The 24,948-nt window shown below is 40.9% G+C and overlaps 1 protein-coding gene across 1 annotated transcript; it reads right to left on the bottom strand.

Moving 5' to 3' along the window:
• Positions 1-213: 213 nt before the first annotated feature.
• Positions 214-7,692, bottom strand: IL12A (interleukin 12A). The gene is made up of 7 exons (XM_036850592.1): positions 7,324-7,692; positions 6,520-6,674; positions 3,431-3,544; positions 2,670-2,711; positions 2,553-2,594; positions 2,319-2,462; positions 214-792 (listed from the first exon to the last, which is right to left on the bottom strand). The coding sequence occupies exons 1-7, from the start codon at positions 7,337-7,339 to the stop codon at positions 637-639; spliced, it is 669 nt and encodes a 222-aa protein (XP_036706487.1). The 5' UTR covers positions 7,340-7,692; the 3' UTR covers positions 214-636.
• Positions 7,693-24,948: the final 17,256 nt, after the last annotated feature.

The following is a 24,948-nucleotide window of genomic DNA, read 5'->3' as shown; positions in this document are numbered from 1 at the left end:
AGGTGATTTTGTTCAAATTTCATCAGTTTTCAGTTTTCCCATGATCTGTATTTTAACACTCAAAGTATTCCAATCACATTAGAAAAATATGAGAATTACTTTAATTCAGTCATTTTATTTTAAAACAGCATAAGGTATATCTCAAATCCACTTGGCAATAAATATCTTAATAAATATAACATAAATAAATATAAGTTAGTTCACAGGCTTTCATGAACACAAAATTATATAAATAAATATTTTCAAATAAATTATGCTTGAGTGTTTGTTCCTACAAACTCTTTGGTACTGAAATAGCTTATAAATTCTTGCTCTTCTATTAAAGGGAAAAAAAGAAAAACACGTTCTGGGAGGACATTTCCCCTCCTTATCAGTTTGCTCATGAAAACTTAAAAATAACTTATCCATAGTAAATATGAAATAGACTTGATCAAAGGAATCATGTGGATAGGACAGTCACATCCTGCAAATTTGGAGTAATGACTAATGTAAACAAGCATGAGAATTCCTGTTCCAGCTTAAGTAGGAACAGGTCAAGCCACCCCCCGCCCCAGTTCTTAACCCATGCCCTATTACAATTTCTTTGGTTCCAATATTTATAAAAATGACTTTAAGTTTAGGAGAGACCTCAGCTTTTTAGGAAGAACTCAGATAGCTCATCATTCTGTCGATGGTCACCGCACGAATTCTGAAGGCATGAAGAAGTATGCAGAGCTTGATTTTAGTCTTATAAAAATCCAGTTCTTCCAGGGAGGGTTTCTGTGACACAGTCTCGCTGTGGGAATTCAGGGCCTAGGAGAATAAATATTGAGCATGACATAGACAGTATTCCAAAATTAAAACGTCCATCCGTAAAGGTGGGTGAAGCCAATACGTGTCTCAGAGCCTGCAACCCACTCCCTCACTGCATCTCCTAAACCAAATCAAATCTACTCCCAGCCAGATGGGCAGGCAGAACCTGAGAGAAGAAATGCTCATTATCCAAGCACATGGATCTTCAGTGAGCTCTGAAAAGACCCTGAAAGCTATTTAGAAAATCATCAGTGGGAGTTGTATTTTAGAAAGAAACAATTCTGTCAAGATGACATCTGCTGTGATATCTAATTAATTTTTATATGTTACATTAAGAAGCGGCATCCTTTTTAGAACAGGGAGGTGATGGATTGCTATTGATTGGAAACTCTCAGTCAGTATCAGACCTGTTGACTAAAGACACTTATTCATGTGAGATAAATAAACCTGGCAGTTTGAGCCCTTTAATTTGATAACACAATGCAAGACCATATATTTGCACAATGATCAGCAGTTTTGCTTGTACTTCCTCACAAAAAGCCTAAAAGAAAGGTAGGGTGGGTAAAGTCATCCCATTTCACAGAGGAAGAAACTGAGGCACAGAGGGACAAAAGGTCTGGGCATAGTTGTCTGATTACTGGTAGAACTGATTCGACTCTTGGTCCTGAAAATGAAATATCATCTACAACTCTCTAGATGGTAACATTCTTTGATACTTGCATGATGTTCACTGCCTTTCAAACAAGTAATCTGGCACCCCCCCCCAAAAAAAAATTGAAAAAGGGTGAATGAAATAAATTTCTTTTCAGACAATCATTTCTGATGCCGTATTATTATCCCATGCCCTGGCCAACATGGCACTCACCCTGCTCTTTCTTAAGTGGATAATTCTGTGTTTTCTGTTAGCATCATGTGCTATGGTGATTCAGAAAGTTACAAAGCACATTCTTGTCTATGAGTAACGCTGTGGTTGTCCCCAGGTGATAGGTCATTCTTTTCTTTCATTCACACTTTGGTTCAGCATGCGTCATATCCAGACACCAGCCCCGCTTGTCTTCTCTAGCAGTATTTGCAGATATGCATGCCAGCCCCTTGCAGGTACGTCCCAGAGGCTTTAGAGACGCATGAGAAGATGAGTGCAGTGGAATCCCTTTGATGGGAGTTTAAATCCTGCCTCTGCCGCTTCCAAGCTGTGTGACCTCAGACAAGTGGCTAACCCTCTAAGCATTGGTCTCCTCATTTGCACAGACCCCCAAGTGGTTTCCAAGGGGACAGCATAAGGAAATGGATGCACCTTTGCCCAGAGCCTGGTGCATACCGCATGGTCAGCAAACAGGGGGCTGCTTTCCTTAATGTGACCTGCTCGTGTTGCCCTCTCTCTAGAGGTGCCCTCAAGGCCGTCTCCCCCAATATGTAGCTGGCTTCAGAAGGGGGCATTTCAGGCCTCCCCCAACCCAGGAAGGGCTGATGGTACACCCCTTCATCAGGGACCCTGGCTGGCGGTCTCAGCATGAAGAAGGCCTTACCTGCATCAGCTCAGCAATAGCTGCCAGCATGTTCTGATCCAGAAAGATCTGCCTCTCAGGATCCATCAGAAGCTTTGCGTTCATGGCCTGGAACTCCATGTGGTACATCTTCAAGTCCTCATAGATACTGCTAAGGCACAGGGTCTGCATAATATGACAAAGTGTTGAGATGGGCTAAAAACGTACCCCCCCTTCCCCTGCCGTTGCATTTGAGGAAAGAATTTTGTGTCTTACCATCATAAAAGAGCTCTTTCTGGAAGCCAGGCAACTCCCATTCTAGAAGAAAAAATAATCAGATATCAATGACATGAATTCATAATATGAGCTAAAACCTTCAATTTTCTGACTTACAGTTATTAAAGAGGTCTCTCTGGAAGCCAGGCAACTCTCATTCTGGAGCCAAAAAAAAAAAAAAGGAATCACACATTAAAGACATTAATTATTAATTCTTAATGTAAATTTTTCTGACTTTTCTTCTCAAACATATCTTTTTTTTTTTTTTTTACTGTGGTAAAAAATACATGTAAAATTTACCATCTTAACTATTCTTAAGGGTGTTATTTTTTTTTAAATGAGAACCTCATTTTTTAAAATAATTAATTAATTAATTATTTTAAATTTTTGGCTGTGTTGGGTCTTCGTTTCTGTGCGAGGGCTTTCTCTAGTTTTGGCAAGCAGGGCCCACTCTTCATCGCGGTGCGCGGGCCTCTCACTATCGCAGCCTCTCTTGTTGCGGAGCACAGGCTCCAGACGCGCAGGCTCAGTAGTTGTGGCTCACGGGCCTAGTTGCTCCGCGGCATGTGGGATCTTCCCAGACCAGGGCTCGAACCCGTGTCCCCTGCATTGGCAGGCAGATTCTCAACCACTGCACCACCAGGGAAGCCCCATCTTAACTATTTTTAAGTGTACAGTTCAGTAGTGTTAAGTATATCTCACACTGTTGTGAAAAACCACATTTTTATAATTTTTTTTCCCAAATTGAACTTCTACAATGGGACCTGTTAAAGTCCCATGGTGATGGACCCCAGAAGCATGCACATTTTTGGAAGAAGACGAGGTCTGATGCACAGCTCTTAACTGTATTACAAGCTTTGGGAGGAAAGCCTCTATACCGTGGCTAATTCCAGTGGTAAGCAGGCCTCCACTGTGCTGGTTCTATCTTTGGTGATATCTTCATGATCAATCTCTTCAGAAGTGCAGGAGTACAATTCTAGGGTTTGTCTGGCCTGTAAAACATAAAGAGAAACCCAGTTTACAAGATTAATAAGGCACCCGGCTCCCCATGGCACTGGCACCAAAGCGAGAGCCGGCTGCCCTTGACCTCCACCTCTGATCTGTAGGAATTTTAGGGTCTTCATAAGACAAAAGGAAACAGATCATTTACACTCTCTCTCCATCCCTCCTCCCCTTTTGCTTAGGACATGTTTCTCTGGATGATACGTTTTTCCATTATGTAAACACTATAAATCATTTCAACAGGCTGTGCTAATCAGCCTCTGTACCACGCTGTGACACTTGCTTCTGGTGAAAACTGTTTTTTCCTTTTGCCAGCATGGCTGTGTTTTATGAATATCTTTTTCAAGTATAGCTTCTGAAGGGGGACTGTTAGGTCACTACTTGATGAACATAACAAACATGCAACCCTAAAGACAAGCGGAGATTTAATATGGGTGTACACACACGCGCGTGCGTGCACACACACAGATGTCATCTTACAGGCATGTTGACTATAATTATGATATTTATCTTAAGAAGTCGATGACTTTTTGATTGAAGAGCGAGATCATTTTTCCATTTAACAAGCCTGATGTGTGCCAGGCACTATGCTAGGTACTAAGGAAGGTGACAAAGGGGACTATGTTATGTCCCCCAGAATTCCAAGTTCAGCTGTGGAGTCAGGCAAGTGCCCAAATGACCAGGAGACATGCTGGCAAGTGAGAAGGGCTGAGAAGGGTCAGAAGCCTCTGGGAAGGGGGTGGAAAGGGAAGCATAGTCTTCCCCAGAGATGGGGCATCTACAGAGGAGGGGGAATTTCAGGCAGAGGGAACAGCGTGAGCCATGAATCAAAGCTTGAGAGGACAGAACATGCTGGGGTACAAGCAGTTAAATTCCTGTCTGTGGTAAGCAGAATAATGCCCCTGCCAAAGATATCCACCTCCCAATCCCTGGAACCACAGACTAGGTTATGTTACGTGGCAAAGGGGAATTAAGGTCGCAGATGAAATTAAGGTTGCTAATCAGCTGACTCTAAAATAGAGAGGTTATCCTGGAGTGTCTGGGTGGGTCCAGTGTAATCACTGGGTCCTTATAAGCAGAAGAGAGAGGCAAGAGAGTCAAGCTCAGAGTGATGCAGCATGATTAAGTCTCATTTGTTGGTTTTGAGGATGGAAGGGGGCCACCAAGGAATGTGGGCTGCTTTTAGAAGCTGGAAAAGGCAATAAAATTGGATTCTCCCCTAGAGTCTTCAGAAAGGGATACAGCTCTGTTGACACCTTAATTTGACTCCAGTGAGACCCATTTTGGATTTCTGAACTCCAGGGCTGTAGGATAATAAATTTGTGTTGTTTAAAGCCACTAAATTCGTGGTAATCTGTTACAGCAGCAATAGCAAATGAATACACTGTTCCTGGAGGTGGTCAAGGAGATCGAGGCAGCTGCTATCCTGAGCAGGTTCTAAAAAGTTCGATTTGCAATTATACTTCAATAAGAAAAAAAAAAAATCTCCAAATAATACAATAGTTTTATTTCTGTGATAATTGCCTTCCTTTATTCCAAAATGAAAACAGCGACTATCTCTCTATTACTATTGCATGGTTAAAAAAGATGACCTTCAAGAATCTATAAAATAGTGCCTGGCTTACAGTACGCAGTCAATAAGTACTTGTTGAATGAAAAAAATGAACACATAGAGCAAAAAATAAATAAATTAGACTTGAAAATGTGGGCCCACTGCTATAGTTTTTCAGATCTTTTCAGGAGAAGCTGGAAATTTGGATCCTTATATGGGAGGTCTACTTTTTCAGTGGCATCAAACTCAAAAATCAAAATGAAATAAAAAAGACATGGCCAAACTCTACAGATCTGTGGGCTAGATATGGCCTGTGAGTCACATGCATTTGTCACCTCTATTTTCTCTGCAAGTAGCCAGCTGATTTGTTCTGGCAAAATTGATGCAGGAATCATATTAAAAAATCAAATTGAGTTCTGCAATCTTTCACCTTTGGTGCTGCATCTGAGAGTAGAAGAGTCAGCTTTTTCACATAAAGCATCTATTTAAATAGGAGCTCCTAAATTTTACCCATATCGAACCTTTCTTTAGGAATCAAAGCACCTATCTCTGCAGTTTTCACTTGGTGAGCTGCCTTTTTAATTAAGATGGATTGAACTGTAAGGAACAACTGGCAGCACGTTATGAAAGATTAGAAGGGGAAAAAAAGAGTTCTTTAAGAAGGACTCGTGTCATTGAGCTTACTTTAAGATATTCATAAAGCAACAAGCTAGAAATCTTCAAGAAAGATTTACTAGAGAGCAGGAAGGCGAAAGGACATCTTTTAAAACATTGGTCTTAGGCCGTTGCAGCAAAAGCAATAGATGTTGGAGTGCTTTTAAAGGAAGAAAAAATATTTTTTTTGCATTAAAATATGAAAGCTAAAAAGATGACTGAAGCTGTAAATAAAATTAGATAACTCTCTCCCTAGAAAATGAAGCCTGGATGTGCACTGTCATGAGCTCTCTGAAATGTGATGCTCCAGCAACAAGCCGAGCCACCAGACTGGAAGCTGGAGAGGAGCATTAGACGCAAGGCTAATTCATCTTCGCAGGCCCTGGAGCACAGAGGCCGCCCCTAATAGCGGTTTCCTGGATTGATAAGTGTGTCAGAGGAACAGTGTGGGCCTGACACAATTCCATCTCTGTTGGCAGGCTACAAGGAACACTGTAAGTATCCACTTTCCTCTGTGTAGACACAGCCCAAACGAATGCCATTATAATTTATCACCCCTCCTGCTTTCTCTGGAGACACAGTTTCATTGAGACTCTTTAGCTAATAGTTGGGCCATTTGTAAAGTTCCCTCTTCTTCTCTTAACAGCTCCTGATTAACTTCCACAATTTCCCTGCAGTTCCTTCAGGTGACCAGCGGTTCGGAGATGCCCCTTCACTACAGAGGCTGCAAAGTGGGAACCAGGACATTGAAAAGCTCACCTTCTGAAGGGTGTTGCTGACGGCTCTCAGCAGGTTTTGGGAGTGGTTGAGGCACTGGAACATTCCGGGGCCCGCTGTGGTGGCGGGGAGGTTCCTGGCCAAACTAAAGTGGTCCAGGTGGTGGAGGAGGACCAGGGTGGCCACAAGGAGGAGGCCTGAAAGGGAATGGAGGGGCAGGATGAGCTGGCCTTCCTCCATCTTCCATCTCTTCTGGCCATCTCCACCCATCCACTTCTTCTGGGCGCAAGCCTCCCTCCACCCGTTTCCAGTCTTCCTTCAACAACTGAGGGATGAATCAGGTTCTTGGAGGACAGCTCTGTGCTAGCGTTAGAAGCCTACTCGCTGTCACGGCCACCTTGTGAGTTCAGACAGGGGTGTGGACAGAGTTCACCCAGAAAAAGTCTCCATTTCAGGAGGAGGGAAAGTGAGGCCAGATGGTGAAGCGACCCAGTGTTTTGTAAGCAGTGGGGTGACAAAGCCTCGCTTCGAAGCCGGCTGGGATCTGCCCTCTTAGAGCTGTAGCCTAGAGACCCTGGGCAAGAAACCATCCCGTGGGGCCTCAGTTTCTCATCTGTGAAGTGGGCATAATACTTAGCTCACAGGGCTCTTTCAAGGTTAAAAGAGACGATATCCTATCGAGCGCAGGGTAAGCTCGCAATGTCTTTCCCCTTTCCTTCTCCTCTGCCCGAGACTGCTGACTGCCTCCAGGCTCCGCGGAGCCTGTCCCAAGTTTCTGCCTCCTCTTCCCGGCCGCCGCCCCTCCCCGCCCGGGCGCCGAGCGCTAGTCTCGGGCTGGTTACTCACTGCGCGGCGGGCACATGCTGAGCGGCGCTGCGGGGGCACCGAACCGAGCGGCCAGCTGGAAGCAGACGGGTGCACGCGGCAGGTGAGGGCGGTGGTTGGGAGGCAGACCCGGGGGGGTCACATTTTTATAATTGCCCGAGGCGCGGCAGGACTTTCCCGGGACTCTGGTCTCTTGCTTTCTTTCTCTCTCTGTATCCTCTCTACATCAGCTTCTCAGTGACACGTGGAGTCTGGCCCGCGGGGCTAGCGGCGCTTTCGGATTAACTCCCAGCGCACCCGGCCGCAGTCGTTCCGGGACGGCCCCGCCGCCTCCGGCCTGGCCCAAAACGAAAGAGAAATTCGCGCAGAGTCGCGGCGCGGGGTCCCCGGCCCGACCCCTGGCCCGCCACCCTCGGACGGCCCCCGCCCCCAGGTACCCAGCCCTGACCCCGCCTCCCTGCAGCGCCCCCTCCCGACGGAGCGCCGAGTAGGGCCACCCGCTCTCCATCTATATCCAGAATGAGCCCTGACCTCTCGCCTGGTTCTGGACGGGGGTGGGCAAATCATTCATTTATCATAACTTTATTCAGATAGTCCACGGTGTGCCAGGCCGACATTGTGCCAGGCCGACATTGTGCCAGGTGCGGGGCACCCAGCAGTGAACAGGTCACTTTGGGGGCACTCCCACACCAAATCTGACTCAATGTGTTTTGTTCCTGGGTACCCTCTTAAACACGGAAAGGGATGAAACCAGACTGGCTATGCACTAACTTACTCTCCTAGAGAATCCAGTTTTTTACAGTGTCCAGGAGAGAATCGTTACAATTTAATGGGATGGATGTACAGGGTCTTGGCAGGAGAGGCCAGAGAGAGGGCACATCAGCAGGAGCAACGGGGGTGAGGAGGCAGCAAAAGCTCCCAGACGCAGGGGGCTGCGACCTGAATGTTGAAGGGTGAGTAGGCATTAGACCGCTTCCAGTGTGATGGGATGCAGGTTCTAGGTTGAGGGAACAGAGATCAGAAGCACAGTCAGGGAAGGTAGAGGGAGGTGGCGATCTAGGGGTCCTGTACAGGGTGTGAGGTTGCTGAGGGTGATGGGGCTGTGCGGTGAGGGTAGTAGATGCCGTGCTAAGGAGTGTACATTCTGCTGAGGGTGGTGGGGAGCCTTCTAGGGTTTTAGGCAGGAGACATGGTTGGATCTGCATGACGGGAAGATCTTTCAGCAGTAGTATGGAGGATGGATCCCAGGGGTCAGGAGTGGGAGGGCATGGCCAAGGCCCTATTCAGAATGGAGGATGGGCAAGAGGGATCCTTAGGGTGGAGAGGGACCAAGACTTGGTAACTCCTCAGGTGAGAGGGATAGGAAGGTGCTGAGAATGGCTGAATGGAGGTTGTTCCAGTTCCTGCACAAGGGTTACTGTAAGAGGGGAGTGAGTTTGGAGGAGACACTGAGAAGTTCCACTTTGGATGTGTTGGGTTTGAGGTTCCTGTGGGACTTTTCAGTTCACTCATTTCTACCACGAGCATTAGTCACCCTGGGTGTGTGTGAAAGGGAGGGGTGTGTTTGATCACCCACTCAGCATCTCTGATGGATCTGACTGCACTAAAGCCCCAGGACTTCACAATGGAGCTGCCAGTGCCCACCTTTGTGCAGATGCACTAAACTTGGATAGGGATAAGACTTTTGGAATACAGGAGAGAAGAGAGGGTGCTTCCTCTGGGTCCCTGTTGAAGTCGGGAAGGATGAGGTAAGCCTTGAGATGTTACCATGAACACTCGGCAGGGCCAACCTTTACTGAAGATGGAGTGATGAAGCCAACTAGGAGAAAGGAGAAAGCTGTGTTAACCCCTTGTCTGATTCAAACTCTCTCTGTTGTTGGCATCAGTCCCCCTAGCAGATCATCTGCTCAAGGCCGATGAGGTACCCACCATAGGGACTTGTAGATGTGTGTATAACGGGAGCAATAGTTGATCTCCAAGGCTCCTTCCGATGCTGCGGTCTGTGAATTACCCCTTGGGCATAGAGAGCAATGCATTGTCAGAAACAATTGCATCTAGCAGATTGTGTGAAGCAAATGACAGGGGCTGAGCTGTGTTGTTGCCATAGGGGTTTAGGATGGAGTTAAATGTACTTAAGTCAGATGAAGTCAAGTTTATCACAACTGAGCTATTTCTCCCTTGGAAGGGCCATCTTCTATGGAAAAGTAATTTCTGCAGCATAAATGAGCATAGGGCCTCTGCTCAGAGTGGATTCTTGGCCACCAGACACAGTTTCTAGCCTATACTTTTGTGAAAGTTCTCTGATGTGCTGCACATCCTTTAGCCAAGATAGAACAACAGCCTTCTTCTGGGGTAACATTACTTTTCTATAAGAGACATTCTTTGCCCATGATTACTACTGCCTGATATCTAGCATTGTACTGGCAGTCTTGGCCAATGCTATAAGGAAAGAAAAAGAAATGAGAGATTTAAAAATTGGAACATAAAAGACAAAACTGTCACTATTAGCAACAGAAACAACAGATCAAATACTAGAACTAATAAGAGAATTCAGCACCTTCACTGGATACAAATACCAACTTTCAAAAATCAACCAAATTTCTCTACATCTGCAACAACCAATTAGAAAATATAATAAAAATAATATACCAGATAATAAATAGACAGTAATAAAAAGAAGATACCATTCACAGTAGCAGCCAAACTATAAAGCAACTGCCTGTAGATGGAGAGGCAGTACAGTGGTTAAGAATATGGACTCTAAACTATTTGAATCCAGGTTCTGTTAGTTACTTGCTGTGTGTTCTTGGGCAAGTTACTTATCTCTCTGGGCTCAGTTTCCTCATCTGGAAAATGATGATAATAAAAGTACCATAGGTTTGTTGTGATTATTACATGGGTTAGTAGAAGCATAAAATAGTCTTTGGAGAAAATTTAATCAAGAACATAGAGTGATTTAATTTAAATGGGAAACACATACCCTTGGGTGGAAGATCTTGAGATATAAATAGCTCAAGTCTCTTCTAGTTAATTCACATATTCAATGCAATTCCAATGCAAATTACAAATAACTTTTCTGAAGAACTTAATAATAAGCCTACTCTAAAATATATGAGAATAAAAGCCCATGAATATCTAAATTAAACTTGCAAAGGAATCAAAAAGATGGAGGAGTAGCCCTACCAGATATAAAGACATAGTTCAGAGCAATAGTAATAAAAATAGTGTTTGGCAAAAGGACAGCCAAATGGACCTTTGAAACAAAATAGAAAATTACAGACAGACTCATATATATGCATATTTAGTACAAAGATACAATGGCACCCAGAACAATCAGGGAAGCATGGATTGTTTACTAGAAAATTCTCACTGTAAGGTGAAAAATAAAACTGGACTCCAACCTAAAACAACATACAGAAGTGAAGCCACCTGGAAGTAGGTTAAAGACTAAATGTGAAAAGTAAAATTATTACAATAGTAGAAGAAAATGTAGGAGACTATCTTTGTCACTTAAGAGTGGGAAGGACTTCTTAAAAACATCAAAGCCACAAGCCATAAGTGAAATACTCATAAATTTGATTATATAAAAATTAAGAATTTCTGTAGTATGATTTCCTGTTAACCATCGACAAAGTTAACAGATAGCTGACAAAGTGGGAGAAGATATTTTGCAATGTCTAAAACCAATAGGAGAGTATACAAGAAACTCCTACAAGTCAGCAAGAAAAAGAAACCCCAATGAAAATGAGCAAAACTTATGAACAGGCAATATACAAAGAGGAAACCCCAAAGGCTAACCAGCATCATGGGATGCTCAGATATATTATAATCTGAAAAATGCCAAAGAAAATAAGAATAAGATATCACTTTGTACCTTTTAGACTGGCAAAAATGAGTACATTGGATATTGACAAATGTTGGTGAAATGTAGGATTCTAGGATCTTTTATATAATGCAAGTAGACTGATGCAGCTATACTAGAGGGCATTCTGGCATCTAGCTTTGGTCAGATTAAGTATATGCATACCTGATGACCCAGCATTCTACCTTGGCATGTACATCCCAGAGAGATTCTTATACAGGTCCATAAAGCCTGTATATGAAGATGTTCTTTAAGTCACTGTTTGTAGTGGTGGGAATTGAAGGCAATCTAGTTGCCCACCAGTGGGTAAATGAGTAGGTGAAATGTGAGGGATCCACTTCATGGAGTACTCTGCAGCAGTTAGAAATAATGGACTATATGTACATGCATCAACATGGGTAGATCTTTAAAACATAATACTGGGTAAAAACATAAAGATAAAAACAGAGTAAGATCTGTATATAACACTAGAGGTAGACAATTAAACCCCTTGGAGTCAGATTTGTTTGCGAATACAAAAAATTTGGATTTTAGAAAGTGAAAAGGTAACATCTCATGATTGAACACAATATTTCTGCAGCAAAATGTAGGAATGGTTACATTAAGTGGATAAAGGCTACAAATAACCTCACATCCTGTGAGTCATATTTTGCTGCTAAGTGAGCTTAAGAAAAAAAACCTTTGGTGTCCAAAGCTGTGAGGTTTCAGAATTGTAAGTGATTGTGGACTTCCATATACTTTAATGAGAAGAATATATTCAAAATGGTACACATTATACAAGGACACCTGCAAACAAAAAGATACGTGTTAAACATATTAGGCTAAATCCCATTGAGGAGTGATGGGAATGAGAATAAGGAATGGAGATAAACAAAATATATAAATATAAGTATACACACATATAAAAGAAGGGACCTGTGATGTCATGAATTGAAGAATATGATCAACTTAATCCTCTTCATCTGAAGTCCTTATTCTGCCCAAAATGTTGATAAATAAAGACACCCTTTCTAAGCAGATAACTCGATAGTTGTTTGCAAACTTTAATTGTAGTTTAGTATATTCAGATAGTTTTTCTATTAGTCATTCCTTTCCCTTTCAGTTTGAGCAGTGGGCCAATCTGAGATCTCACCTAGTAGATCCATCACTGGGAATCAAAGGTCTTTTCAGGAATTTGGCAGAATGTATTAAGGCTCTGTATCAGAGTTTCTCAACTGGAGGCGATCTTGTTCCCCAGGGGACATTTGGAAATGTCTGAAGAAATTTTTGGTTATCATAATGGGGGAAGGGGGTTGCTACTGGCATCTAGTGGGTAGAGAATTGATGTAACATGTTGCTAAACATCCTACAGTACACAGGATGGCTCCTCGCTTCCCCAAACTAAAAGAAGTTATACCATCCAAATTATCAATAGTGCTGGATACCTGCAATAGTACCAAATATGAGTAGCAACTCAGGCTACCTGCCTTCATCATTATTCTTCTCTGTGAGTAGACATGTTCATAGTCATAGGCTCTGAACAATAGACTTAGGACTGTATCTTTGGTGCCATAATTTAGAGTGGCAGCCCATTCTTGGAAGAAGTGAGATTCCAAAGAGACTTGTGATCAGTTGAAACTGTAAATGTGAATCTGTAGGTAGGTGTTGTAAACACTAGCATCCTTCATAATATAGCAAGGACTCTGCTGTCAGATTTCCTGCAGTTCTATTCTATAGGGACTACTGAATTTGAGCATAAATCAGCTGGTGTTCGCATGCCACCTGACAGTGTGGGGTCCAGTACAGCTCTGCTCTTAAAAGGTGACCTGTTAGCTAAGAGGCAGAGCCTTATGTTCCTGGCTGCATATACCAACCTCAAACATGACATGCTGATGAGGCTGGTTCCATGGAGCAATTTCTTCTTTGGTGGTGAGGTGTTTCAGCAGCAGGGAGAACAGTAGTGAGCTGAGCCAGAGAGGCTACGGTAGAGTCTACAGTAACTTTGCATCTATGATCCAAAGACTTAGGTTCTAGCCCCCTTCTGCGACTTGGTAACCATGTAAGCTTAGACAAGCCACTGCCTTTCCTAATTTTCATATCTGCAAAATGGAGATGGTAATCCCTGATTGTCTAGCTTTGTCATATGAATCAGATCATATAATGACCAGGTAAGACTTTTGTACAGTGGTAGAGTGTCATCGCTATGAGATATCACTATACAATGAGAGGTGCAGTTATTATTTTTGGATTAAGGCACACACTCACCAGTTTCTTCCACAACTGCCTCTTTGCACTCTTTTAAATGTTAAGTGGCAACTTCCCAATGAGGGGGGAAGGGGAGTCCTAAATATTCATAGCACTGTTTCTACAGGCAACATCCGTATGTTATCATACTGTCTTGAAGAACCTCAAAAGTATTAACAGTGGTCTTCAAGAAAAAATTCCAGGAAAGGTGTTGTTATTGCTTACTGATGCTCCAGAATAAAGATTTTTATGAATATTGTTGCAAACTTTTCTGCATCTTGAGACAGTTAAGCAAACAAACAAAAATGATACAGCTCCTGGGCATTGCAGCGTCATGCATGATGATATCACCTGATGCTTAGACATTAAAAAGAAAAGAAATGATGAATTTGACTATATAAAGAATAAACATTTCTACAAGAAAAAGATACCATAGATAACATTTAAAGACAAATGATAACCTCAAAAAAAATTTGCAACGGCGTATGACAGATCAAGGGCTGATCTCCTTAGTATATGAATGTGAATATTAAAAAGAAAAAAAGCCAACAATCCAATAAAAAATGGGCAAAGGATATGAATAGACAGTTTAAAGAAAGAAAAATACAAATTACTTAGAAACATATGACAAATACTCGGCTGCACTCAAAATTAAAGAAATGCAAATTAAAATTACTAGATATGATTTTTAACCTGTAATTTGCAAAACTAGAAAGTTTGATGACTTATGGGTATGTGGAAATAGGTTTCCATATTCTGTTGGAGGGAGTATAATCCAGTGCAATATATTTGGAGGGTTAGTTGGCAATAGCTATTAAAATAAAAAATATATGTATACTTTTGCTCAGCAATTCCACTTCCAAGTATTTATCCTGTAAACTATTTGCACGTATACATAAAGACTGATTTCCATTAAAAGTATTATTTTTAATATCAAAAGACTCAAAACATTCTAAATGTCCATTAATAGAGAATTGTTTCAACAAAGCCTAATTCATCTTTTCATTGAATTTTTCAATGTAGCTACTAAAAAGATTGAATTAGATTTATACGTGTGTTAAGAACAATCTTCATTCTGTGAAAAGTCATGTGAAAAATCAAGGTTCACACCAGTGTGTAATATGCTTCCATCTGTGCAAGGAAAAAAGTATATATATATATACATACACATAGATATAGGTACAGTATCAACATAGATCTACACTCATAAGAGCATAGAAAATCAATGACCATTTCCTCTGGAGAAGGAGATTGAATCTTTGAAGTAGGGGGAAAACCTGCCTTTTATTTAATATCCTCTGTACTGTTTGAATTATTTAACATGCAAATATATTGCAGCTTTATTTATTTATTTTTTGCTTTGTTTTATTTGTATTCTGAAAGATCACCTAATGGCAGGTGAAGTGAACTGCTAAGAGAGCTGCTGGGTCCATTCTGACAGCTTTTTTTTTTTTAGATTTTTTTTGAAAAATAGTTGATTTACAATGTTGTGTTAGTTTCAGGTGTACAGCAAGGTGATTCAGAGACATATATATATTCTTTTTTAGATTCTTTTCCAGTATATGTTATTATAAGATACTAGGTATAGTTCCCTGTACTATATGGTAGGTCCTGTTGGTTATCTATTTTTTTTTAATTAATATGTTTATTTACTTTTGGCTGCGTTGGGTCTTCGTTGCTGCGTGAGGGCTTTCTCTAATTGCGGCGAGCGGGGGCTACTCTTCTTTGCACTGCGCATACTTCTCATTGTGGTGGCTTCTCTTGTTGTGGAGCACGGGCTCTAAGCGCGCGGGCTCCAGTAGTTGTGGCTCTGGCTCGCGGGCTCAGTAGTTGTGGCTTGTGGGCTCTAAAGCACAGGCTCAGTAGTTGTGGTGCACAGGCTTAGTTGCTCTGTGACATGTGGGATCTTCCCGGACCAGGGATCGAACCCGTGTCCCCTGCATTGGCAGGAGGATTCTTAACCACTGCGCCACCAGGGAAGTCCCTGGTTATCTATTTTATATATAGTAGTATGTATATTTTAATCCCAAACTCCTAATTGATTCCTCCCCCCCTTTCCCCTTTGGTAACCATAAGTTTGTTTTCTATGTCTGTGAGTCTATTTCTGTTTTGTAAATAAGTTCATTTGTTTCTTTTTTTTTTTAGATTCCACATATCAGTGATATCAAATGATATTTGTCTTTCTCTTTCTGACTTACTTCACTTAGCATGATAATCCCTAGGTCCATCCATGTTGTTGCAGCTTTTGAACAGAGAATTTCCTCTAAGTTTCAGCATTTTTGCTTGATTTGTAATATAAACATTGAATCTGTCAGTGGATTAACCATCTACTGCTGAGGCAGGGGCTTTTGTGTCTGACTCCATCCATCCATCCATCCATCCATCCATCCATCCATCCTTCCATCTTCTCACTCTTATTTTGAAGAATATTCTACATGTGTGCTACGCACATTTAGATCTTCTCTTTTAACTATTATGTGCACTCACATTAGTTTACTGGCTGGAGCCTTTCTAGCCTCTGGCCTGGTAGAGTGGAAAGACCACGGGCTTTGTTTGCAGTACTGGGTTAAAATCCAGCCCCTGTCACTTTCTAACTGTGCAATTAGGGCAAGTTCATTAACTTTTCTGAACTTCTATAAAATAGGGAGAAAAACACCTACCTGCTGGGGTTGTTGGGGCAACTTATTGGGATAATGTACACACAGTGAGACAATGGGTGGAGCCCTGTAACACAGCAGCATTGCCCTGAGCATGTTGCTATTTCCTTTTGTGGCATTGGTTTCTAAACAGTGACTAATGAGGCTTTAAATAATCCCTCAGGGGCCCATCACATGCCTTATTCTTCACTGAGTAGAAGGGTCGGGGCTAGCATGTGATGCTGTAAGGCTCCTAATGTGGAAGGAAATGGAATATTCCTAGTTAAGGTGATCTTTTTTTTGCTTCTTAAAAAACAATGAACCTTTCTCAACATACAAGACCTGAAAAGTAGGCTGGTTACTACTAGCTTTTTAAAGTCCCCAAACAGCCATTTTTATAGTTTTATATAGTCATTATTTATTTGTTTAGTCTCTAGCATTTTTCATTCCTCCACATTTGTATGGTCTTCTATCAGAGATAATGTTCCTTCTGCCTGAAGAGCTCCTTTTAGACTTTTTTTTTTTTTAAAAAAAGCACAGGTCTGCTGGCAACAAATTCTCTCAACTTTCGTTTGTCTTAAATGTCTTTATTTTGGCTTAATATTTGAAATACATTGTTGTTTGGCAGTTATTTTCTTTCAGCATTTTGAAGATGTTATTGCAGTGTCTTCCGGCTGCCACTGTTTCTGTTTAGAAGTTGCTGTTTAATTGTTGCTTCTTTGAAGGTAATTTGGGGAGATAGTCTGGCTGCTTTTAGGATTTTCTGTTTTGTTTTGTTTTGTTTAGTTTTCCCAGAAACTTGGTTATGAACATTCCTAGGGGTGTGTGTGTGTGTGAGTGTGTGTGTGTGTTTGTATTTATCCTGCTTGAGGTTTGTAGTACTTCTTGATCTATACCTTGATCCCTTTAAATCAGTTTTGAAAAATTCTTAGTCATCACCTTTTCAAATATTGCTCCTATTGAGCTCAACTCAATTTCGCTCTGGAACCCTTCTGGAACTCCAATTACATATATGTTTGACCTTTTCACAATGTCTTACATGCTTTTTTATGCGATTTTCCACCCTTTTTTCTTCTTTTTTGGTTTGGATGCTTCCATCTGGATATTTTCTGCCAACCAATCTTCCAGGTTGCTAATGCATTCTTCATCTGTCTAAACTGTTTTTAAACTCATTTATTGAATTTTGCAGTTTTAGAATTTATATTTAGCTTTTTTGTAATACATAGATTTCAGTTCTCTGATGAAATTCTCCACCTTGTCATCTATTTTCTTGAACATGTCAATCACGGTTATTTTACATTCTGTGTCTGATAATTCCAGTGTCTGGATCATCTCTGTGTCTGTTTCTATTGTGTATTTTTTCTCTTGTCCCTGTCTGTTTGTATGCCTGGTAATTTTTGATTGAATGCCAGACACTGCATATGAAAAATTGTAAAGACTCTCAATGATGTTAACTCTGGCAGACAGTCAGATTAAAAGCAGAATACCTTAAACCAATCAGGGAATAAGCTTACTTGAGGCTAGGTTTTAAGCCTTTACAAAGGTTGGTCTATATCTATTTATCCTTATTTCTAGGATGTAGTCCCATCAGTTCCAGCTGAAAGCAGAAGGTGTTTACCATGGCCACTCTGCTTTGGTAGGCTCTGAATGCTAATGTTTATTTATCCAGCACTGTGGTACTGTCATTAGCTCTGTTTAGTTTCTCAGTCACTTAACAGCCACTTTTTGTTCTGCCTCTCTAACTCTTAGCCTGTTCTGCTTACTAACTGGCAAATATGTAGAGTCAAAAAACAGATAATTCTATTTACTTATTATTTTTTTATGTTTTTAAAAAATTTATTTACTTATTTTTGGCTGCGTTGGGTCTTCGCTGTGCACAGGCTGTCTCTAGTTGTGGCGAGCAGGGGCTGCTCTTCGTTGCCGTGCACGGGCTTCTCACTGCAGTGGCTTCTCTTGTTGCGGAGCATGGGCTCTAGGCACGTGGGCTCAGTAGTTGTGGCTCGTGGGCTCTAGAGCGCAGGCTCAGTAGTTGAGACGCACAGGCTTAGTTGCTCTGCAGCATGTGGGATCTTCCTGGACCAGGGCTCAAACCTGTGTCCCCTGCATTGGCAGGCAGATTCTTAACCACTGTGCCACCAGGGAAGTCCCAAAGCAGATAATTCTATTTAAATCAGTTCTCTGCACTTCCTTTCCCTCCAAAATCTTGGCATCTCAAGTCCTGGTTCCTTTGGTGGCCCTGATCTTCCATATTTGTCTCTCCAGTGAATCTGCCAAAACTTCTGCTCACATTTTCTGCTTTTTAACAGCCACTTTCTGCTCAGCTTCTCTGTCCTCTATCCATTATAAATATGAGTCAGCAGATGACTCAGTGGGGATTGTAGAATGTCAGGCTTATCTCAGTGAGTTTGCCTTCTTTCAAGGATCTTGACTCTTCAAGCCCTGGCTGCCTTGGTGGCTCTTCAATGTTTTCAGACATTAAAATTTTTTTTTTAATTTAACTCTTCTAGGTGTTCTCATGGGAGGATTTTCTTGCTACAAGCTACCTGCCATGGCTAGAAATAGAAACCAAATAACCATTTTAAATACAGGGTCTGCTCAGAGTTCCAAAGTTGAAGTTTAAATTCAGAGTGATTATGACAACTGATGGTGTTCTCCTTTTTAAAAATAATATACTGTCCTTGGTACTAGAAGAACTGTAATGGAAACAGAATAATAGTAATGACTTATAAGTCATTACTATTATCATCCCCATTTTTATAGATGAGGAAACTGAGGAACAGGGCATCTCAGTCAGTCACTGAAAGTCATATAGCTAGCAAGTAACAGTGCTGGGATTTGAATCCATGTGGTATGATTCTTGAGGTCACTCTTAACAGAAGCATAGGACATTAAACAAGGTCTTATTATTGAGACTGTAGTATGATACTCTTTCTCTCTCCCTTCCCCCAGATCTATAACAAGCAATAACAAATATACAGAGAGACCTTTATACCATAGCATCCTTCAGGAACTCACTGGATTTTTCTTTTCCATTTGTATCCCCTACAAGCCTTTCACAGAGCTGGGCACATGCAGATTCACAATAAAACATTTTGATTTCCAGTGTAAAGCTGAGGTCTGAAGTTATATTTTATCATTTGTCTTGTTGCTTTTCTTGTGTTACCGTTAAGAATTCAGCAACACATATTGCATTTATGAAAATGAAATTTAGGGATACACAGTACGATTGTGCAGCCCAAAGAGATAGTTTAGGGCAAAATCTATCCTGTGCTTTGCTTGTCAAGCTAAGGGATACCCACTGCAGCAGGGAGGAAAGGGTACCTTTTTCTCATTCAGGTTCTGGACAACTCTAAGTTAGAATTTTTCTCTAATCTATCTCACAGGAGGAATTACCCATCTTTTCTGGCCAAAGCAGTTGAACAGGAAGATGTCTAAACCCAGCTGTTTGTTATCGTATACCTCTGTTTATTTGGGACCCACTGCATGGGAAATTTACAGAGTCTGATGACACTGATCTCAGAGTAAGGAGAAGGAAAATAGGACAGGAAAGCACTGGGCATATTTGTACTTCAGAAAGGGAAGAGTTGAATCAGTTTTCTGTTCTCAAATGCTATCTTTGGTGTCAGACCAAAGCTTTTTGTTTAGTAGATTTCCAGAGAAGAAACTCCAGGTGAAAGTAGCAGCCAGGGCCTTTTCTGATATCCTACAATTTCATTTCCTCTGTTGTTTTCACAGCATGAAATGCCCCAGTGTTTCTCTCCTAACCAGTGACATAAGTTTACCCAATGTCAAGGAACTCCAAAGACCTTAGAGCACATTCTGTATATTTATTCCACTGGTAGTGATATCCTTTTAGACAATGGACACAGAACAATGTTGAGTGGTTTCTCTCCAGAAGCTGAGAACTAATGTTCCCACACCCAGTAAATATTTAGCTCTATAAAAAGGTTAAGCAAATATATTCTCATAAAGCACGTAAAATTGATCTATTTTGGATTTAAATAGAGCTAAACCAATTTCATGCAACAATTTTAGGGCATCTATCTAATAAACAACTTTCTACAAGTGATTTTATATATCTTGGGATCATCTCAACCAAAAATTCTGGGAATAGGCAAACGAAAAACTCACTGAATTCTAAGCAAAGTTCCAGCAGACCTTTCACATTAATTGGAATAACTTTTTCTTTGTTAAGTTGCTCAGGGACTTTTTTTTTTAAAAAAACAGTGATCTCTTTTGAGAGGCTCTGGCCAAAATGTAGTGGATTGATGCTTATGAGATCTGTTTATGATGATGAATTACAAGGCTGTTTATGCTGATTCCTTCTTTCGCTGGAAAAAAAAATCCAAATTTGAGCCACTGGCCCTTAAATAAATGTTTCCCTTTAAATAATAAAGAAAAACATACCATTGTTAAAATAATGTATAAAGGGCAGAAAACACCTTTCAGAAGACCCTCTTTGCTTCCAGGTGGAAGCCAAATAGGCTAGTATTTTTAGAATGCTGAGGCTTTGTGTATGGATACAATAATTGAGTGACTTCAGCTACTTAAACAGTCTTGTTAAACAGGGAAGCTTGGTACTTTTTCTGACTGTGTTTAGGGGATTTTGTACCCAAATATTACTCTGGAATGATCTGGGGAAGGGTAATTTTACTGGTTACTGGTAATAGTTGCTAATATTGACTACATGGTATGTTCTGGGGACCGTACTAGGCAATTTTATATTATGTAATTTAATCCTCACAACAACTCTATGAGCTAGATACTGTTACTATCCCCGATTTACAGGGAAACTGAGCTTTAGTGAGGTTAAATAACTTTCCTAAGACAGTAGAGCTGGGATTTGAACCCAGCATATCTTTGCTACTCTATTAAAATACAGTGGCATGAGGGGGATGCTTGAGATTAGTGGGAGGGGAGTGTAAGTTAATATAAACTTTTTGGAAAGCAGTTTTGAAATACTTATCAGAAGCCTTTTAAAAATACCATATATTTTGACCAAATAATTACAATTCTGAGGGTCTAGTTTAGGGCATTGTTCAGAGATTTAGACAATGATTATGTACAAGAATGTTCACTGCAACATTATTTATAAGAGTTTATAATATAGGTTGAAAACTAATGGTCTCTACTAATTATAATAGGCGCATAATATAAATTATGACAAAGGCATAGTTGGAACATTGTGCATCTTTTAGTAATAACATTAAAACACGTATTTTGTTTTTTGGGAAACATTTGGGAAAATGTTCAGAATTTGCTGTCAGGTGAAAAAGAGAGATATAAAACCATAGATGTATAGTATGATAATAATGATGTTTAAAATGGAAGGAGATCCAGCAAAATGTCAACAATGCCTATCTGCGGATAATGGATTATGAGTAATTTTTATTTTCTCCTTTATGCTTTTTGATATTTAAAATTTTTATCTGGAATGAGTACGAAGTACTTTTATAACCAGAAGAAAACGCTATTATTAATTTTGTTTAAACTGAAGAACAATAAATTAACCAACATTGCAATTTCCATTGTCAGCAAATCACCTTTTGCTTTTAATTAAAAAAATTTGTTTTGCTCTAACTTAGTCCTTTTTTTGCTGTGCAATTTCTAGAATATCACTGTAGAAGAAATCATCATCGCAGGCAGATATCTTGGAGCAGAGTGAAGCCCTGCGTTTACTCGAGGCTTGCCCTAAGCGCTGTCTATAAGTGCTCTCCTTGGGCGCATTTAAATCCCCTGGACCTTCCCAGCAGATGGTAAGGAGACACCCAAAGGCAGGGCTCAGGGAGCTGCAATCAAAGTGCATCAAAACATGGAGAACATGGTCAGAATATATCCTCTGAAATTGACGCTAATCAAAGTAGTAGAACAGAGCTCCTACAAAGTAAAGACGCCTTCAGAGAAAAATTGTGAATACATTCTTTTATTTATCCAGCAAATATTTATAGACCACCTTCCATGTTAGAAATTCTGTGTTAGGAGGGCTTGGGAAAGTTAGTATAAGTCAGCCATGATAAGCCCACGAGGCTGCCTGAGTTTTTGTTAGGGTGACAGAGGGTCTCCAATCAGGGGAGCAGAGAATCTCTCAGCGTAGTTAAGAGGCTGGCAAAAGGAGTTTTCAAATCTGATTGAAGTTGGGAGGTATTGTGAGGTAAGACCTGAATAATGAACATAAGGGAAACTTAAATCACCTCCCAGGTACGAAGTCCTACCTGTGTTCCCTCCTTGCCGGAACTGTTTGTAAGTGGGAAAGATGCTGTTTATAAGTGGGAAAGCGGGGTTGGGTGGGCAGTGGTGAGGGAGAAGGAGTGCAGACGTCCACTAAGCAGTGTCTAATGAATAGAAAACTGAGAAGTGGTAAGACACAACTAACGCAGACCAGTTCCATCTTTCTCCTTCTCCTTTTAAAAGTCTCAGACTAGAATCTCAGATTCCTTCGGCCAATATCATAATGAGTTAGAACACCTCTACAAGTGCTCATCCCTAATTCTCTGGTCTGACCTGGCCACCTCTCCACCGGCATCTCCCACAACTCTCCCTCTTGTTCGAGTTGCTCCAGAGACACTGGCTTTTTGGCCATGAAACACGCCAGGCATGTTCCCACGTCAGATGTTTTGCCCTTCCTGTTCCTTCTCTGCATCACTGTTCCCATGGTCATTCACACGTCGGATCACATGTCTCTCCCTCATAGTCCCTTCCCTGCCATCTTATGTAACACACTCTCTTCCCTCCCCCTGCCCCCTGGGACTCTCCAGCCCCCTACTCAGTTTTATTTTGCTTTCCTAGCACTTACCACTATTTGACAATATATTATATGTTTAATTGTTTGTTTACTGCTTATTGTCCTGCATTAGAATGTATACTCCATGAGGGCAGGGACTTTGTCCATTTTATTCACTATTGTATTCCCAGCATATAGAACAATGTGTGGTACATAGTAGGTGCTCAAAAAATAGTTATTGAGTAAATAAATAAATGAACGTACTTTTCTGGAGGGTTTTGTATCCCATATGGTTTGGGAATATGTATCAAAACATAAAATGATACATACCTTTGACCTAGCCAATCCAACTTCTTAGATTTGCATTAAGGAGGTAATGATACAGTTGAAAAATAATATACATAATAAGGTTAATCGCAGGATTGTTTACAGTAACACACAGAGTGAGAATCTAAATATCCATTAGTGGAACATTGTGATATAGGCAAACAAATTGACATTGTTATATGTAAATCAATATTGATCAACATGGAAAAATGTTTACAACATGTTAGGGGGTAAGGAAAATTGATTCAGGAACAGCATATATGGAATGATTGCATCGTAATAAGATTCTTTCGTACTTTGTATGTATCTGTGCATAGAAGAGTGTGAGGAAAGGTATTCACTAAAATAATAGCAGTAATCTTGGTGGGTGGGAGTGGGATTTGGGATTCTTTTTATTGTTTCTGTATACTTTGTGTATTTTTTAAAATAAATGACCTTGTGTATTTCTGAAAAAAATGTAAACAAAGCTAATAGAGCTGTTCTATAAAACGTTTTTTTCTACTCTAGAGCTGATTCTAGTCTACCCTGTGTCAAAGCAGCCCACGGTTGACTGACTCATCAGCTGAAATTCCAGGAAGAGGTATTGCAGGTTTACCTCCTGGCTCCCACAGGGGACGTTCGCTGTCCTTCTCGATGTTGTCACTCCTTTTCTCCATTGCCCCGCCACTGCCCTAATTTAGACTCTTTCCTGGTCATGTGGACCAGATAGCAGTTGCCCCCTAAGTGGTCTTCCTGCCCCCTCCTGTCTGTCTCCTCCAATGGAGCGAACCACAGTAGCTCCCTGTGACCCGCGGCGGACTCCAAGCTCTCAGCCAGCCGTCTCGAGCCTTCCACACACAGCCCCACTTCTTGCCCTAACCTCATTCTCAACCACTCCCTTCTTCTTCGGCCATTTCATCTGCCTGGTGTCTTTGGCTGTACCTTACACATTCATGCCTGTCCTTCTTTTTCTCTGGAATTTCTCCCTCTCTGCCTTCTCTTCTCTTACGGCCCATCTCACTTTCAACTTTTTCATTCTATGCTCTAGAGAATGACCTTCCAGAAAAGCTACAGTACTTAAAATCTGTACTAATCCTTTGCTTCTTAGGAAATTGGTTTCTTTTAATTTAGGTAATGTGTATGTATGACTGGTAAACTCTTTGAAGGCAGGAAGTATTTCTTACGTTTTCTTGCATTATGCACTGAATCTATTTGTTTATTCATTCAGCAGATATTTGTTGAGTACCTGCTGTGTACATGACCCTGTGCTAGGTTCTTGAACAGAGCAATGAACGCTCGGAAGCCACTGTGAAGGGCCTTACTCATTTGAGATCTCTTGAGTGATAGTCTTCCTTCCAAACTGCACACCTACCAGTAATATTTGCTCTGTCCCTTCAACAAGGGAATGATTTGTAAGGAAGAGGGACCAGTAACTAACACTCGATTCGCCCTATTATCAATAAGGACTAACAAAAGGGCTTTGAAAGGAAATAGTCTCTTCTCTTTGTCCTTCAGGAACCACAAACCCTAGACTCTATAGAAGGAAACCTTCATCAGATTTCTTGATGAACAAAGTCTATTGAACCAGGCAAGCTTCCTGCTGAAGAGAGAGGACAGTCATAATGCTGAGAGGTGAGATCCTGAACGTTCCCAGACCGTTGTGAGCTGTCATATAGATCATTCTAGGTTATAATCTCCATTGTGAACTGCAGCAATTATGTAATATCATACTATATACTTCCCAAGTTTTTCATGGATATTAGAAACCATGAGGTTAAATCTAAGAATGCTAAGAGACTACTTAAAAAAAAAACAAAACAAAATATGAAGTTATTGTCATCAGTAAATTTGAAAAGTTGCATAAATATGAGTAAGTAATCAAAGCTCTCAGTGGCTAA

Source organism: Balaenoptera musculus, chromosome 4 (genome assembly GCF_009873245.2).
Source record: "Balaenoptera musculus isolate JJ_BM4_2016_0621 chromosome 4, mBalMus1.pri.v3, whole genome shotgun sequence".
NCBI classification, from domain to species: Eukaryota; Metazoa; Chordata; class Mammalia; order Artiodactyla; family Balaenopteridae; genus Balaenoptera; species Balaenoptera musculus.
The sequence above is the reverse complement of the archived record's forward strand: the minus strand, read 5'-3'. Positions and strand labels throughout refer to the sequence as shown.